The sequence below is a fragment of the Strix aluco genome, chromosome 12, assembly GCF_031877795.1.
Source record: "Strix aluco isolate bStrAlu1 chromosome 12, bStrAlu1.hap1, whole genome shotgun sequence".
NCBI classification, from domain to species: Eukaryota; Metazoa; Chordata; class Aves; order Strigiformes; family Strigidae; genus Strix; species Strix aluco.
The window spans coordinates 11,950,325-11,966,552 of NC_133942.1; the positions used below are offsets into that span (position 1 = coordinate 11,950,325).

The 16,228-nt window shown below is 44.5% G+C and overlaps 1 protein-coding gene across 1 annotated transcript in view; it reads left to right on the plus strand.

The window, feature by feature from the left end:
* The first annotated feature begins 505 nt into the window (after positions 1-505).
* The window catches only part of UACA (uveal autoantigen with coiled-coil domains and ankyrin repeats), a 33,702-nt gene continuing 17,979 nt past the window's right edge, over positions 506-16,228 (plus strand). The window contains exons 1-2 of the mRNA XM_074837405.1: positions 506-642; positions 15,722-15,855. Coding sequence (XP_074693506.1) covers positions 586-642; positions 15,722-15,855 — 191 coding nt within the window. The 5' untranslated portion in view covers positions 506-585. The remainder of the gene's footprint in view (positions 643-15,721; positions 15,856-16,228) is intronic.

The window sequence follows — 16,228 nt, forward strand, 5'->3', positions numbered from 1 at the left end:
ATAAATGCCTCCTTTATTAAGAGGGGAGATGTTTGCAAGGACAGCAATCCGTTTGCATTTTCCGCTCCTGGCAAGCGCGTGCCAAGCTCCTACCTCCTCCCTCCTGCCACCAGACCCGGGAGCTCTGTCCTCCCTCCCCAGCCCGGCAAGCCCGGAGGGATGGGGGCGGTGTCTCCCCGGGGGGACAGGCACAGACGGCGGCGGGGCGGACCCGGCCGGCTCCCGGGCCCCACAGCACCCGGCCGCCCTCTCTGTGGTGGCCCTGAGGGGCTGCCCTGGCGCCAGAGCGGCGCACCGCCTGCCGCGTGCCCCTGCCCCGCCCGCGGCGCGCCCCCTGGCGGGCGGGCGGCTCCGCACGGGGTAAAGCTCCGGCGGCCTTTAAAAGGAGGAAGTCCCTCCTCCCGTTCCGCCTGGTGATTGGCTGCGGCGGCCCAGCGGGCGGGCGGTGATTGGCTGCGACTGGCGGGTGGGCGGGGCGGCGGGCTAGGGGTGCCGTGGCGGGCGGGGGCCGGCTCGTCCCGGCCGTGGCGGCGGCGGGTGCGCGTCGGGGGGCCGGTGCCGCGCCCGCCCGCCCGGGGCCGCGCCATGAAGAGCCTCAAGTCCCGCCTGAAGAAGCACGAAGCCGTCATCGGGGGCAGCGCGGTGCGTGCCGACTGGGCGCGGGGCGGAGGGGAGGGAGAGGCCCCCCCCTCTCACTTCCCCAAGAGGGCTGAGGGCCCGGGGACTCCTGTGAGGGCGCGTGGGGCGAGAGGTTGCTGGGCTCCGGTGCTTTGGGAGCTCCGGGGAGGAGTGGCCGCTGCTGGGGGGTGCTTGGGGGTAAGGCTGGGAAGCTGAGGGGTGGGGTCTGGGGTCTCCGGGGCTGTGGATCCGTGGGGGTGAGGGGAGTAGAAGGGGCCGGGGGTTGTGTGGGGGCACAGCGGGCCCCGGCTCTCTGGGGAGCTGAGGCTTTGCTGGGGGCAGAGAGCGTGGGAGAGCTGGGGTAACCTGGGGGGGAAGGTGGTCTCTGGGATCGGTGGGGGGATCTCTCTGGGGCAGGTGTGGAGCCGCAGCACCCTGGCACTCGGGGGAGCTGTGCGCCAGCGAGTTGGGGATGTGCTGGAGGAGTGGGGGTGCTCTGGGGTTTGAGTGCAGGGGCAGCAGCGAGCCCCCGGGTGGTCTGTGCGTGGAGAGGGGGCGCAGCAGGGAGAGGACCTGGAGTGCTGCTCTGGGGAAAAGTGGGGTGAGAACATGCACCATGCCTGGCACCCGGCCTCTTTGTCAGGCTGCCCTGGGTGACCTGCAGCTCGGAAAACAGGCATGCAAACGCATGTTACCTCTGCCTTCAGGTTTGCTTTCTGGCCCCAGCAGAAATTAACACCTTTTTTATTCCCCCCCCCCCCGCCCAAGAGCCTTAGGAGCCAGTGCTGAGCTCTAACTGGCAACCTGCCCTGGGTCTTGCTGAGATATGTCTGCATGGCATTGTCAGTAGCTCGTTCAACACTTGTAACTTCTGTGGCAAAATGGGATCCCTTATCCCAGTACACAGAAGGAGGGTTTGCTTAGAAAGTGCACGAAAAGCTTTCAAAGTGACTGGTGACTTTATGCAGTTGTGATTTCTGATCATCCCGTCTGGAAACACTGGGCCTGGGGGAGTTGCGACCTCTGGAAATGTGGTACCTTTGTGGTGGTGCAGTTGTCTGTGTCTTGTTCTCTACAGCTCCAAAATTTAGGCTCATGTTAACTGGCTTTATTGGTTTTCATTTTTACTTCATTCATCTCCTCAGATGACTTTTGGTGAGAGAGGTCTTAGTAACTGAAGAGAGCTATGTTTGGAGATTACTTTGTGTGGTAAATCATCTTTAATTGTGACTGTGCAGTAAATGCTTCCCTGGGAGTCTGCTGTGGCAGTTGCTCTCCTAAGCTTATTGCTGCCTTCCTGCTCTCATTTGCTAAACTTGCCGCTGGCTACATGGAGTAGCGGAAAAGGGCAGGTTAATATGATACACCAGCTTTTATCAGTCGTCTTTTAAGGCATTAGCTATCTTGAAAATACTCCTGCACATTTGTCTTGGGTCTGAAGCTATTACTTGAAAATAATAGTTCATTTGAAAGATATGTAGATATTCAGGCTTGTAAACTGCTGACCGAACTCATCTGACAAAATGACAGCTCTGTGTGGAAGTGCCTCATTGTGCTGAACACTTCACTGTGCAAAGGAGTGATTCAGAAGTCTGTTATGATAATTTGTAATGTGTAGGCTGGCACTGCTTAATGTTATTCATGAGTTGTCCTATACTTAAGAACTGTTTGTTATTTCAAAATAAGCCTATGATAATTAAATTTCAACAAATACTTAACAGCATCCATCTTTGGTGTTGAATAGACATGGAGATTTTTCACTTCCATAGGTGAAGGCTTAACAAGCCTTCTTTTCAAAGTAAGTTTGAGCAGTCTTAATGCTTTTAAGAGCTGAAGTTATTCTAAAATATATGAAGGGAAATTACTTTCAGTGAGATTCTTTAAAAACTGGGGTTTGTACCCATGATGTACTTATCTCCCCTGTTTATTACATATTTTGGTTACTTGATCACTCCACCGGCTGATCAAACACCAGCTTAGAAACTTCTATGTGGGGGGGGGAAAAAAAAGTACTCAACCACATTGGTGGGTGTTAATAGTGAGGCCAAAGTGGGGGGGGATGGTTGTATAAAGCCAGGTCTCTGTTTGTAACTGCTGGGGAAGTGGGTGGGAATCCTGCCAGCGTGAGCTTTATAGATCCTGCCTGAAAGGAGTGTAAAAGAGTTGCCTGTTTGAGAAACTTCATCTCTCTCTCCTGTCCCCACCCGGTGCTATTTCCTGGGGGGTGGAGGGAAACTTAATCCCTTCATCGTGCTTCTGAAAATTTTCCTCCAGGTTAAGGTAATAGGTACGTGCCTGCTGTCTTCTGATGGTGATCTTTTGGAAATGGTTTTATTATGTGTCTCACAATGGAGGGAAGCCATGAAAAGCAGCAGAAAGTAGAAATGATAGTTATTATCAATGCCACAATTATCCAGAATGTTGTGTCTGAAGATGGAATTATCTGGTTTTGCCAACTCCAACTGGCTGATGGTGCTTGGAAAATAATCTGAGCAGCCTGTTCAGTAACTTCAGTACTCTGAATAGTGAGACAAATGCTTGTCACTTGTAGTAGTGGAGGCTGGAAACTTTAACATCGGCTTCTGTGGAGCGTGAAGCCTTTGGGGCATGGCCCTCACTTTCAGTCAGAGACAATGCCTCATTCACAAACATCTACAAGATAGATTTTAGTTAATGTAGTCAATCCTGTTGGGGTGATCAGAGCAGCATGCGCTGCTGGTATTGCTGAGATTCCAAAATACATGTAATATATGCCCATATTGTAAGTGTATGTTTGTGATGTAGCTTGTGTTTAGGAAGTGTGCTCTTCCAGTAAAGTTTGAAATTCTGTCTGTAGCTGTATGTACGAGAACCAAATATGAAATGCTCACTGGTTGGTTTTTCTTGAGCAGATGGCTGGGGAAAGACTGGTTTATTGCTCTACAAAGTTATTTTTGTTTCAGATCTTTGCTAATCAACTTCCACTGGTGAGATTCTAACTGTTGGCCTCTGAGGGCAGCTGGGGGAAAGGTTACCTGCTTATTTCTTTAACACTTGAGAAATAGATGTGGAGGTGTCCTGTTAAATTTGGGGTGTGTTATTAATGTGGGGTTTTAACCTTTCTGTCCTTTGTGATGAGCTCTGGAATTTAGGGAAGGGGGCTTCTGGACTGCTTGCCAGAGGATGGCTACTTACTGCCAAACAGGGGCTTCGTGGTAGTGCTTTGAGCACAGCTGAAGCTGCCTGGCTGAGCAGTGGTGGGGCTGCCTCGCTCGGGAGTTGTTTACATCCAAAGAGAGGACGTCCAAGACCAAGCTGGTGTGAGATACATGCTTCAGACACCAGCAGTGCTGTCTGGAGCACCTGCATGTAATGAGAAGGAGCAGATGTGAAAACTTCTAACAATCCTTTCTCCTCTGGGGAAAGTGATGTTGGACTTTTTTTAATTAAGAGAAACTGAACATTGTATATAATTAGCGGAAACCATTGTGCAAGAAACAGAGGTAGACATCTGAGCACTTGCCCTGGTATGATGATCTGTGATTATTAAATTGATATCTGGACAAGTTCTGTAGTCAGTGACAGCTGAACTTGTTTAAGGTTGTGTTAACGCTTTTTTCAACACTTTTTCCCTGTGGAGACTGCCCTGTTCGGTTAAATGATGACTTTTCCTCTGGGTAAGGAGTGGAACTTTGTGGGTTGGCCCAGTACACAATTAAACAATTACTACTGCCCTGTCAGCAGCGGAGAGGGGAGGCACCACCTCTTGTTCTCATCTGACCGCTTTTATTAAGGGAATGGAAGAATACTGTTTGTTGTCTGAATTTGTTAATTAATCAGCAACCCTATATCTTTGTATGTACAGCAGGATAACTTTGTTAAAAATTGTAGCACCAGTGTGCTGTAGAATGCACATTAATAGCTGAAGGAATGCAGTAAGAAATAGATATTTGGTAACCTAGTTTTAACTGAAGATTCAAGATCACTTTGGTGTTGAACTTCTTAAAAGAAAACACTTGTGCTGCTGGTGGCCCGCATGGGTTTGTAATCTAACAAGATTTTCATGGCATTTTGTCACGACTCTGCGCTGTGCAAAGCCAAAATGGGTTTTGTCAGCCCCGCTGATCACAATGCTATGACCTATCAGCAGAATTTTTCCAGCATTGCTGCTGTTGGCTGGAGAGAAGTTATTCTTCCCTCTTGACTACCTCCGTCGTGTCTGTTGTGGGCCACCAAAGGTGACTTTGCAATGCCATCTTCAGGCAACACAGCCAAGAATCGGCAACACTATAATATTCAAATGTCAAATCCTAGGCTGACTGTGGTTACTCCTTAGAGTATGTTTGGGCTGCAGGAAGCTTTATTAAGGCTTGTGCTAATGTGTGTGTTCCTTGGAGAAAACTCTGTGATTCATTTGCATTTAGTTAAATAGAATTAGGTGCTTGTTTGTGTGATGTTTGTGGTTGATGTTGAAGAAACAGGAGGTTAGTCAAGACGGGCAATTTGTGGTTCAGCAAAAGCTTTGTGGTGCAGCCTGTTTACAGATGCATTGTAATTTTCAGGCTCCTTAAAAAGGAGTATTTATCAATGCTTTATCATTTTGGAATGTAGCAATTTAAAATATTTTAAAAATTGGAGGTACAGTGAGTGCCTGTAAGTTAAATGTCCTTAGCTGATTTGCAGACGTAATGATGCAGATAAGGCTGCTTGGTTATCTGGTTTAAGTTCATCTGACCTTTTGCTCAGATACAACTTATGTAGTACTTTGTTAGTATTTAAATATCAATATTTATTAGCAAGCAAATGCTTAGAGCGTCTGAGAGACTGATACTGTCTCCGTGTTTTCATTACTTAATGGTGATGGAACAGGATGGAGTCGGACTGTAACGTATTCCTGTCTCCGTGCACGCCTGCTTGAGGCTGCTTCCCTGCACGATGAATGTAGTAGTCATGTCGTGTTTCGTCACCCCCTGATATTTTCTGATGCTTCGTTATTAATAAATGGAAGCACACAAATCAATCAGTCCTTGCCCGAGAGCTTGTAATTTCAAACTAATGGCTTGCCTCCCGGTGTGATACGCTGCTTTGAATGGCAGACAAAGGCAGCTGGACTCTGACCTTGCCGCTGTTTTCTCCCCATTTAAAGGGGAAATACTTTCTCCTGGGCACTCCTGGGGGCAAAGCTGGGCTGCGGCAGGACTCTGGCTTCCAGGGCTCCCTGTTATTTTGGTGGCGAAAGCTGTGATGCTGTCGTTGCTGTAAAAGGGTGTAATGTTCTTTGTGTGTAAGTCCCAGTTACCTTAAAATGTACTTAACAGACTGTTTTAAAATGCAACTGCAGAACCACCGGTTTGTTTTCAGGGTGCATAAGTAGTTCTGATCACTTCTATTAGTGGACACTAATGATCTGTATCTTGGGGCTGAGAATTTGAGGATGTCTCATCAATATAGTGCACTTGAGTTGTATGTTGGCAATGAAACATAAGGATGTTTAAAAATGATTGGAAATATTTTTTTTTTTCATTTTAGCAGACTTTGCATTCTTCAAGAGTTGTATGCGGTTCTTGGACACTTCCACTGTAGCTTGGGTGCTGTTGTAGTTGATGCTGGTGGTTTTTTCCCCTACCCCAGATATGTGGAAAAGAGAAACTGGCTATGCAGTTAAGTACATGTCACTCCTTGTAGATAGAAATGTACTATTGACACAGATTTAGAGCCCTTGGGATGGTTTTGAGAGGACTATTTGACATGTCACATAGCTAGAAGTAGATTTGAATAATTTCTTGATAATCAATAATTTGATCTTGATGGGATATGCTAACTTGCAGTTGGAAGGAAAATGCCTTAAGAATAGGGTAAAATCAGGAATGTTTATGGTGAGGTTTTAGATAGTTGCTGTTTGTTTTGCTTTAACCTGTTTGCTTGGAGACTATTACCTAGATGAATGACAGGCTGCAGTTACATTTAAACAAGCCATGCAACAGCACAAGTCTCATGAATTCTTGACACAAGCATTTTGATCAATGCAAAACCAGAGCAGTCCTAGGAAGACTGTTATTTTTGATCACTGTTTAGACTAAGCCTTGCCCACTTTGTAGCATTCAGTGACTTTTCTGTAGAAGGAGAAACTGCTGTATATGAGGTGACAACATAACGTGCTGAGGGTGGGAACCTGCTGGGCGAGACAAGAACCCTGTGGTCAAGCTGGGTCTGTCTTTCCCTTATGTAGACTAAACAGTGCATCTTCCTCCTGCAGTTCTAAACTCCAGAACATTTGTATGTGAATACAGACACATCCTAATGAGAAAGATATGCTTATAAAATGCCATTGCCCCCCTCCTTGAGCTAACCCTTTCTCAAACCTGCTATGTGCAGTATTTTTCTAGACAACTGCAGATAAGCCAAAAGTCTGCAAGATAAATGACTACTGGCTGATGTGCATCTGTACTGAAGGGGGAAGCTATACCTGGTCGATATATTTAAAAAATAGTTTCAGTAACTTACCCTTTCATTTTGTCAGTCTGGGCAGTTTTTAAATAAATCAAACTACTTCAAAAGCGCTTGTCATTTTGTGCCATATAAAATTGCAGGGTGTGTCTGTTCAGATGTTTTGACTGCAAATGTACTCTGACCTCTGTAGAGTGAGCAGGAAAATTAAATGCACGGGCTGATAGATGTGCTGAGCCTGCCCTTCTCATCTGTGCTTGGCTTATGTGACACACATACGTTTCTCAGGTAACCCTCCTTTGTCAGTGAGTGTCTTTCTCTGCAGGAAGAGCGCATGAGACCTAAGATGGACAAATTAATATCTTGTGACAAAGATTAATAATTCTTGGTCTTTTCTTTGACAAGAATTATTCTATCTAATGGCCTTCAGAACCTGCAGTTTTAGTTTTATAACTGTTTCCATAAAAGTATGATGTTTTTGTTTTTGTCTACATAATTTTTAGGACCATTCATATATTTGTGAGCACTTGCCATAAGTGGTGATGGCAGTGTTTTACCAGAGCTCTTTGCTCTCAGGTTTTATGTGCTTATGTCACCTGCTAATGGCATTAGAGGAGGACGTGTCTGTTCATTTTTTTCATTAAGGGGATTATCTGCCTGGCCCAGCAGTGACGAGGAGCTGTGTTCGCTTTCATAGGTTTATGTCAGCTTTCAGGCTGAAGGGTTTAAGAGCTGCTTTGATTTACAACCAGTGTTTCTGAAGTAAGTTAGGTGGCTGCTAAAGATCGTCTGTGCTTTATTTAAGCTGTTGGTTTGTGCAGTCGCCATTCTGCAGCTATGTAGGCAAAAGAGTTTAGAGACTCCAGATGAGCAATTTCCAGTTCAGGTGGAAGATCCTGGGCAATACTGTTTTAGCAACAAGTTAACTTCTCACAGGTTTTTTTCACTGCAATATTAAGACCACTATTTCTTGTGTCCCTGGCCCTGTATTGTCTTTTTTTTTTTTTTACAAAGGTCAATGCATTCTCAAATGGGAGTTGTACCTCATTGACCAGACATCTCTTCTTGCTGGCATGAAAAGTCTTGTGAGTTCCTTTCTGGCTGCTAGGATTTCACTCTGAAGAACATTTGGGTTGAGAAAAATCTCAGCAGAAGAGCTGCTGGGATTAAAGGGTATTATAGAGTGCTTTCCAAAGGCCTTCATTTGCCTGTCCTGTTTGGGTCCCCATAACCCCAGTATTACTCTCTCCTCCTGTGGCTTGGGATTGCTAGTAAAACACTTCAAGTTCCTCAGTGGGGACACTCAGGTGGCTGGGTGTGCAGTTATACTGTGCATGGTACTTCATGGGCTCTACCTGCTTTTCTTTTTTTTTTTTTGGTTGAGAGGAGAAGATGCCCAGTAGCTTCAAGCTCAGATTCCCTAAATATGGTGCTATGTTGATTGATAAATATCCTGTAACAATGATAAACTTTACACCTTAGCTTTGCTAATTGCTTCTCTGCTTGTCAGCAGTGTACAAATAGATTTTAAATTTTTTTAGCCTCTCAGAACTACTCTTGCTGATAGCACCCCATAGCTCTCAGTGCCAGCAATGGTGTGCCCTTTCCACTGCTCTCGGTAACATGAGAACATCCTGTCTTGCTTTGCTGAGAAGTGAGAACAATTAGTCTTGGTACCAAACATGCCCTGTGTGTCAATACCTCTAGTGGCAGGCATTAATGCTGTTATTGCTCTCATCTTTAAATACTTAATTGTAATGACAGATGAGGAACAGGCTTGTTTTTGAGGGTTGTAGTTTTAGAGGCTACTATAAACTTTGACTCTGAACTGTGCTGTATGCTCTTATCAGTAAACAACCAAGAACGGTGATATCCTTTATCTGCTGGCTGGGAGTACTGCGGCATACAGCATGGGGGGATGTGGTAATGTTGTGGGGTGGTCCAGAGAGATCCCCAAGATGAGGACTGCAGACTGGTAATGTAGCTTGACTTCATCTGCTAAATATTTGGTAAGATAAGGGGCTTTGGCTTCAGAATAAAGTAGATAATTTTTCATGCAGTGTGTAGGAAGTTGTACAGTCCCTTAGCAAAGGGTGTTGAGGATGCTAAAAGCTTACCTGGACTTGAGGAAAAACTGGGTAAGTTAATAAAGCAATTAATTGAGAATTATTAAGCATGCAGGTAGAATCCCTCTAGCCCAGGAAGTTTAAATCATTGATTGAAAGCTAGGAGAGCTTTTGGAAAAGTATTCTGTGCTTGCTCAGTTTATGCTGCTCCGAGCAGATACGTTCGGTGTCTGCACTGCTCCCGAAAGTGTTACAGTACCAGGTGGATGTACAGAGTGCGTGCGGACACCAGACGTATCTATTCGGTATTCTGAGAGCATGCCAGAGCCGAGCTGAGAGGAACAAGTACTGCATTTGATCCCCGGCAGATGTGGAGATGGGATACCCCCTTATCTTGGGAGACCTGGGGTTGGGAAGAGTTACTGGCAGGCTGAGCTTAGGTGGAACAGGTGCTGTGTGTTATCAGAAAATGGGCAACAGCATCCTTGGTGTGCTGGGAATTCAGCACCTCCGGAGATCTGCACTGCTGGTCTGCCTGATGGTGGTCTTAGCTCTGAAAACCCAAATCTGAATTAGTTTCCAAACTTCGGTTACACTGAAAGAATGCAACACAACATTAGTTTCTACCCTTTGAGCCGCCTTGGAGAACAATTTAATGAGTGTGAGCATGTAGTGGGGCTGTGTTTCCTGAAGGTGCTCGGTGCTGATGGAGTGGTGAAAGCTGGGTTTCCCGAGAGCTACTGTCTGTGCTTAGTCTGAGCTGGGCAGGGCTGCGGAATGTGGTTTAGCAATCCTAAATCTTGTGGTCAAGAATGTCTTGGGAGGATCTTAAGCATAAAGGGGCTGCAGGATGAGTGTAGCTGATGAGTCATGAGGAATGTCTGCAGGCAGATAAAAATGGGGACAAGTGAAACCTTTGGGATAAATTGGAGAAGACTGTTCAGCTAGAAGGCGCAGTCTTACCTCCATGGTTTCTCACCAAACTGATTTCAGTTAAGTAGGGTTTTTTATGCTGTTGCTGTCACTTGTGAAGCATATTTATTTTTTTCCCCTCAAAATGCTAAAAATGACAGACTTGGTTCTGGTCAGAAGATAACTTGGGATGACCTAGTCATTGCACTTTTGTGGGGTGACTTTGTCACGGGGGCACTAATTGCAGAAAGGTCTTGGAATGTTCCTTTGGGACATGTTAGTGCTGTGAGGCAAAGGCCTGGTGCTCAAAGCAAGTGATGCGGGGTAGTTTAAAAGTTGCTGGGAAAGGGTGAATTTGTGCAAATACGAATGAGTGATTTTAAAAGTCTCTTTACTGAGAAAATCCATTTGCAGGTTATTTGCAGGTTATTTGCAGTCTCTTGTGCGTGTATGTGGTTTTTCTGGCTCTGCACTGTGTTTCTCTTCTGCAGACAAGACAGTGGTTGCTTGTCATGTTGACCAAGTCCTCTAAATACAGCACTCAGGAGATCTCCATTTAAATTTAAAACTTGTGAAAGGGGACTCTACATCTTCCCTACTGTTAATCATTATGCTGTCTATTTAATGTTTTCACAGCCTCTGTGACTCTTCTCGTTTAACATGTTGGGAGACAGACTGGCAGCAGCAGTAAGCTGAAACCAGGTTCTATTCAGAATGGGTTTCATCACTGTAAAAGGAGAATTTTTTTTAAAGCAGAGGCATGTGTGTTTTCTAATTTAAAATCGGTTACATTTCTGTCAAAATAGGATCATGCATTCCATCTGCTCTGCAGTTGTAACTGTCTGAAGTCTGATCGTGAGTCTGGTTTCAGCTTTGTGGTGTGGTGGAATGGGAAAAAATTACTCCTGCGAGTATTTCAGTCCTTCTGTGTTATTAGTGGTGATAAGTATGACCTTCATTAATGTCAGTGGACAGTTAATTTGACTAACATGTTTGTTTTTTTAAAGTGAGTGGTTGCATGTCTGCAGAGCATAACAACGCTGTAGTAAAGTTTCATGCATGCTTGTCTCGTTAGTTAACATTAAATCTAAAATGTGTTACTCAGGACATGAGCATGCGGAGAATGTATTAATAGCTATTGCTTGGCTATCAAGTACTGGATTATCAGAAAATAGATCTGGGCTGATGAGACTGTCTACGTATTGTTTACAAGATATTTCAGATCTGGGCAATATTTACTTGTGAGTCTGAGTCACTCTGGCAGTCTGTCGCAACACAGAAACAAAAGCTCAGGGAGGGTTTTTCTCGGGGATTGCTGGGGAGGGACAGGCTGAGCGAGTGGCCGGACCCGCAAAGGGCTTCACCGGCTGGGCAGCCTCTGGCCAGGGGTAGCCCATTTTTTATTAAGAGTTATGAAGTCTGAAGATGATCCTGAAGATGGGGAGAATATACTGGGGGGTCCAAGCTAAGTGAAGGATGGAACAAGATGAATTTAGGGCAGTGGAGAGAATACACTTCTTGAAGCAGCCTGTTTGAACTCTGGCTTGGCGCTTTGTGAGCTGCAGTGGTTTGTAACTTGATGCGAGATAAACTGGTTGTTTCTGGCAGCAAGAAGCTGCGAGTTCTATGATGACTTGTTGGTTTTCCTGTGCAGCTAAAGACACAGTAGGTATCTTAGATTGCGTATCAATGGCAGTAGTTTACAACTGGAAAAATGCAAAAGCTTAAATATTGTAAATGTTTTCTGTTTCTTTTTAATGTGTGTTGTATCTGTCTTTAACAACTCTTCTTGTGAGGAATTCTCCTTAAATGTGAAATGCTTGGGTGACAGTATTTGATTTAGTACATCATAGGAAATGGATGCAATTTACTTAAGTGTTATAACCAAAGGGGGGAAAAAGATTTATTTTTTTTAATAATGCTCCTGTTAATCAGAAGACTTATGAAATGGGAGCAAGGAATGACTGGTGGAGGGTTTTCTGTAGATTTGAGTGAGTTTGTGCTGGGGGGTATAAGCTGCAAGTATGAATGTCAGCAATCTAAACCCAGTGGCAAACATGCGAGGTGTGATCGCTTTCCTCTAAGGATGTGAAATGCCTTGCGCAAAAGAATTTAGAGGGAACAGAGCTTGATGCTGTGTATGTGCAGTTTCTAAGGTATTTTAAAATATAAAATTTGCATAATAAGGTAGCTTAGCAGAGGAAACTTTGCCGAGCTGTGGAGGGATACTGCCTTTGCTGCCAGCAATGTGTGCAGCGCTTGCTGTGAACAGTAATGCCACCGATGCAATGACTTTAAGCCAGCCAGGTTGGCATGGCTTTTAGGCTAATGGATGTTTTAATTGATTGACAAATCAGTACTGTGCTTTAGCTGGGCAACACTAGTGGCTGTAATTTCATTAGTTGTCTATTTTATTACCTCATGTCACTTTCAGTGAGTATTGTACTGAATAAGCTATTGCTAAGACTTCATAATTACTGTAGTCTTGTTTATTGTGAGAATGGGGAATAAAGGTGATCATGATTACAACTCCATTATACAAATTGTTCTATAGATGCAGGGTGGTGGCAGTGGGGTTTTGGTTTTCTTCTTTTTTTTGTATCTCCTCTTTCACCTGGCCAGCGCTGGCTCAAGGCAGGACCTTGCTCGCGGCAGCTCTGAGCTTCGAGAGCTGCATGGCATTGGCGCTCTCTGTTGTGGATCTTCCAGACTTCCTTACACTCAATCTTGAAAAATGTTGGTCTTCCCTAGTAAGACAGATCTTAAGGAGAAGGTAGGTCTGTCCTGGTAGAACGTATTTGTATTTTTTTCAAGATGAAGATTGTACATAGCTTCTGGTTTTTATCTATTACTGTTCTTCTCGCTTTCATGTGAAGACTGCTAAGACTTCTGCATAGTGGGTTTGGCACTTTGAGGAGGTGGAGTGTGTTGTGATGAACCCAGCATGAAGGATATGGGGTTGGTGGGCTGCTTTCTCACTTAAAAATGCTTTCAGCTACTCTTTGGCTGCTCTGTTTTGGAAATTACTAGGTTTACCAGTTTTAATGTTCTTTATTTGGTGAGGGATGGAACTTCTGATCCACAGTAATAAGTAACTTCATGCACCTACAGGCTGCGTATGTCTCGCTGTTATCAGTAAATTCTTTTGCAGTGTAAAGTTAGATTTGAATATAATACTCCTTTTATAAGCCTTTTTCTTCTGTTAAAAGCTTCTTGAATATCAAGCCATCAGTGTTCAGCTTGGCTGTGAGGTTTCTGTCACAGAGCAGAACTTTCTGAAAAGTGTAAAGCGGTTCAGAAAGGATGCTTTGGCAATGAAGAGAACAAGCTCTGCATTTTGGGGTGGGATGCTTGGCCTGTGGCCCAAAGTTCTGCATTTGAAGTAAACAAGGAAAAAGTGGGGGGTGATGGCTGTCTGAGACTGAATGCACAGCGGTCTATTTATAACTGACTTGTACTTTCTTTGCACTCTACATTGCTTTGGTAATTGCAGGCAATTTGAAGCTATAAACTTGGCATTTCTTTCTACAGCTCAATAGATGTTCATCTCTTGAATATCGCACTTAGCTAAATTTTGACCCTTTGAACTGTCAGGAAAAACTGTCCTGTTGCGTATTTTGAGCATGCCCATTTGTTAAAATCTGAAAACTGCTTGGGACATCATGAAGCTGGTTCAGATCTATTTTTAAGAATGGCCAAATTCAGGGAGTTGAGTTAGTACATTCCTGTGCTGATGCCATGTGTGCACCTACGTTGACTTGTGGCATTTCAGCATTCGCTTTCGTACCATGCAGGGTTTGGGTATGCCCCGGTGTCGTATGGGACCGGCTGCCATCCCCTGCTGCGTGCCAGTGCCTTTCCTTCCTCGTAACATGGCTGCGGGTGGATTCCGTGGGCGCTCTCTGGATGTTTTCTTAGGGATCAGGGTGCTCCCCCAGCACGCCAGGCAGAGTGAGAGCAGCTGGGGAGGGATGCTGTTCTTGGCAGTAGCCTGTAGTGACGTGGGGTGGGAGGCAGCATCAAACTCTGCGCCCCTGCGAGTGGATGAAAGAATGTTTTGAGGAAAAGCAACTTGTATGACCTGATAAGGTCAGAATAGGGTCTCTGCTTTTTGCTTTTCTGGTGTTCTCTCTTCAGTTCTGGTCAGGCATTGGCCATGAAAAACAGTGCAACTTTTCAGTAAAGCTGGGAAGCTCAGCTGTCCTTGATAAATGTGAACTTGGTTCAGAGCGGGCTAAATTTAGTACATATTTCATGTGTTGCTGAATTCCTGAAAACTGAAGTCTGCTGTTGATCACATCTCACAATTCTCCTGTTCAGATATCTCTTAAAGCTTAGCCCCACCTGTGGAGTTCTCTGGTCCCTTTACTGTATAAGGGTTGACAAAGGAGAAAATTGTAGCAGCTATGTCTTATCTGCCCACTTCCTTATAAAACAATTTTTTAATGAATGCTGAAAAGCTTATACTGGAGATGATTACTTAGATGGGAAGTTGAGCAGTACTGTTTTGGGCTCTGGTACTTGCAATTCTTCACTTATCTGTTCCTTTGTGTTGCATCTTGGTTATTAATTTTTAAGTTTTGAGACATGGACATATATTTAATATATACAGAAGTGAAACACTGGATTGTTTTATTTAGACTGTTACAAGTCAAATGATTGACAATAAAGATAAACAAGACAACCTCCAGGAGTTAATTGACTTGCTGATGTGAGAGAACAGTTGATGGGCCTTCCTGGAAAGGCAGGAGATGAAGACAGCTTTTCAGATCTATAGGTGCTGCAGAGAAAGGGGCGGGGGGGAGTTCTTAGTGTGCATAGTGGAGAGATTAAAATGTGATGACTAGGCATTAGGAAAGAATTCTCCTATATGATTAGTGAAGGACTGAGCTGCAGGTCTCCTTGTACACACTCCCCCTGCCTGCAGTGGAGCCATTGAGAGTTAGATGAGTACCAGGACAGCAGCGCAGAGCTATAGGTGACCTTGTGTGGGGTTCCCTGTCTGCAGGAGTTCTGAAGTCCCTCTGCACTGTGATGTTTTTGAGATATTACAAGTTGCTTTTCTATAAAGTGTGTGTGTGTATGTACAAGTACACATGCTAGCCCTCCCTTGGTTATGTGAAAGCCTTAGTTTATTGAAGCCCTGTGTAGCAGTTCTTCTTGTTTGTTAATCAACTGCTGTGGGGGAGATGCATTTTTTTGGTCAGGATGGAAGTATCTGTAATGGGAGAAGAGAAAGTAAAGATGCAGTGAAAAGATGGCTGTCTTGGCAGCCTCATGTGGCAGAGGGGCTAGAAGATGTCTAAAGACAACCTAATATGAGAAACTGCCTGGAAACTTGATTTGAGAATGAGGGTAGGACACTACTGTGTGTGGCTTTAGTTTTAGCCCTATTAGGCAGGACAAAGCAGAATGAGGAAAACCAAAGAGGTTTGATCCTAAAGGTCTCCTTTAGGACCAAAGTGAATTAACCAGTCTCTCTGGGAGCACTGCTCATCTGCGGTGAGCAGCCTGATTGAGATGCTATGGTGATGTTAGACACAAATAGCTCTAAACATCTTAACAGGTACAACTCTGTCTGCAAACCAAGGTATTTTTTATTGCGTCCCCCAATTGCATATGATTCAGCCTTTTACTGACATGCCTTTAGTAGATCAATAGTGTACTTGCTCACTTGCTTTTCTAATTCTCTTGCACAGTTGAACACAGACTGGAACAAATATGATGACAGGTTAATGAAAGCAGCTGAAAGGGGTGATGTGGAAAAGGTTTCGTCAATTCTTGCCAAAAAAGGAGTCAGTCCTACTAAACTGGATCTGGAGGGGCGATCTGCGTAAGTAACTCCCAGTACTCCAGTGATGGTGTTGGGAAGCTGTTGAAAGTTACTGAATTCCTAAATCTTCCTGCTGCTCTGAAAAACCTTCTTTTTAATATATAAATCTATGTAATACATCATGTTAGATTCTAGCCTCATCTAAACTAGAATATCAGATAGCTAGAACGTGAAATTCTTATAAACAATCTTCACTTCAAAGTGAAGATCAGTATTTAAATACTTGCTCTTGCCAGACTTGAATATTAAAGGAAAATGGAAAGCATATTGGTTTTTCACCTGACTCACTGATTCAAGGTAAATAACTTTCTTGAAAAGTAATCATTATCATGTTCCTTGAAGTAATATCTGCAGAACTCTTTAACTGGATTTG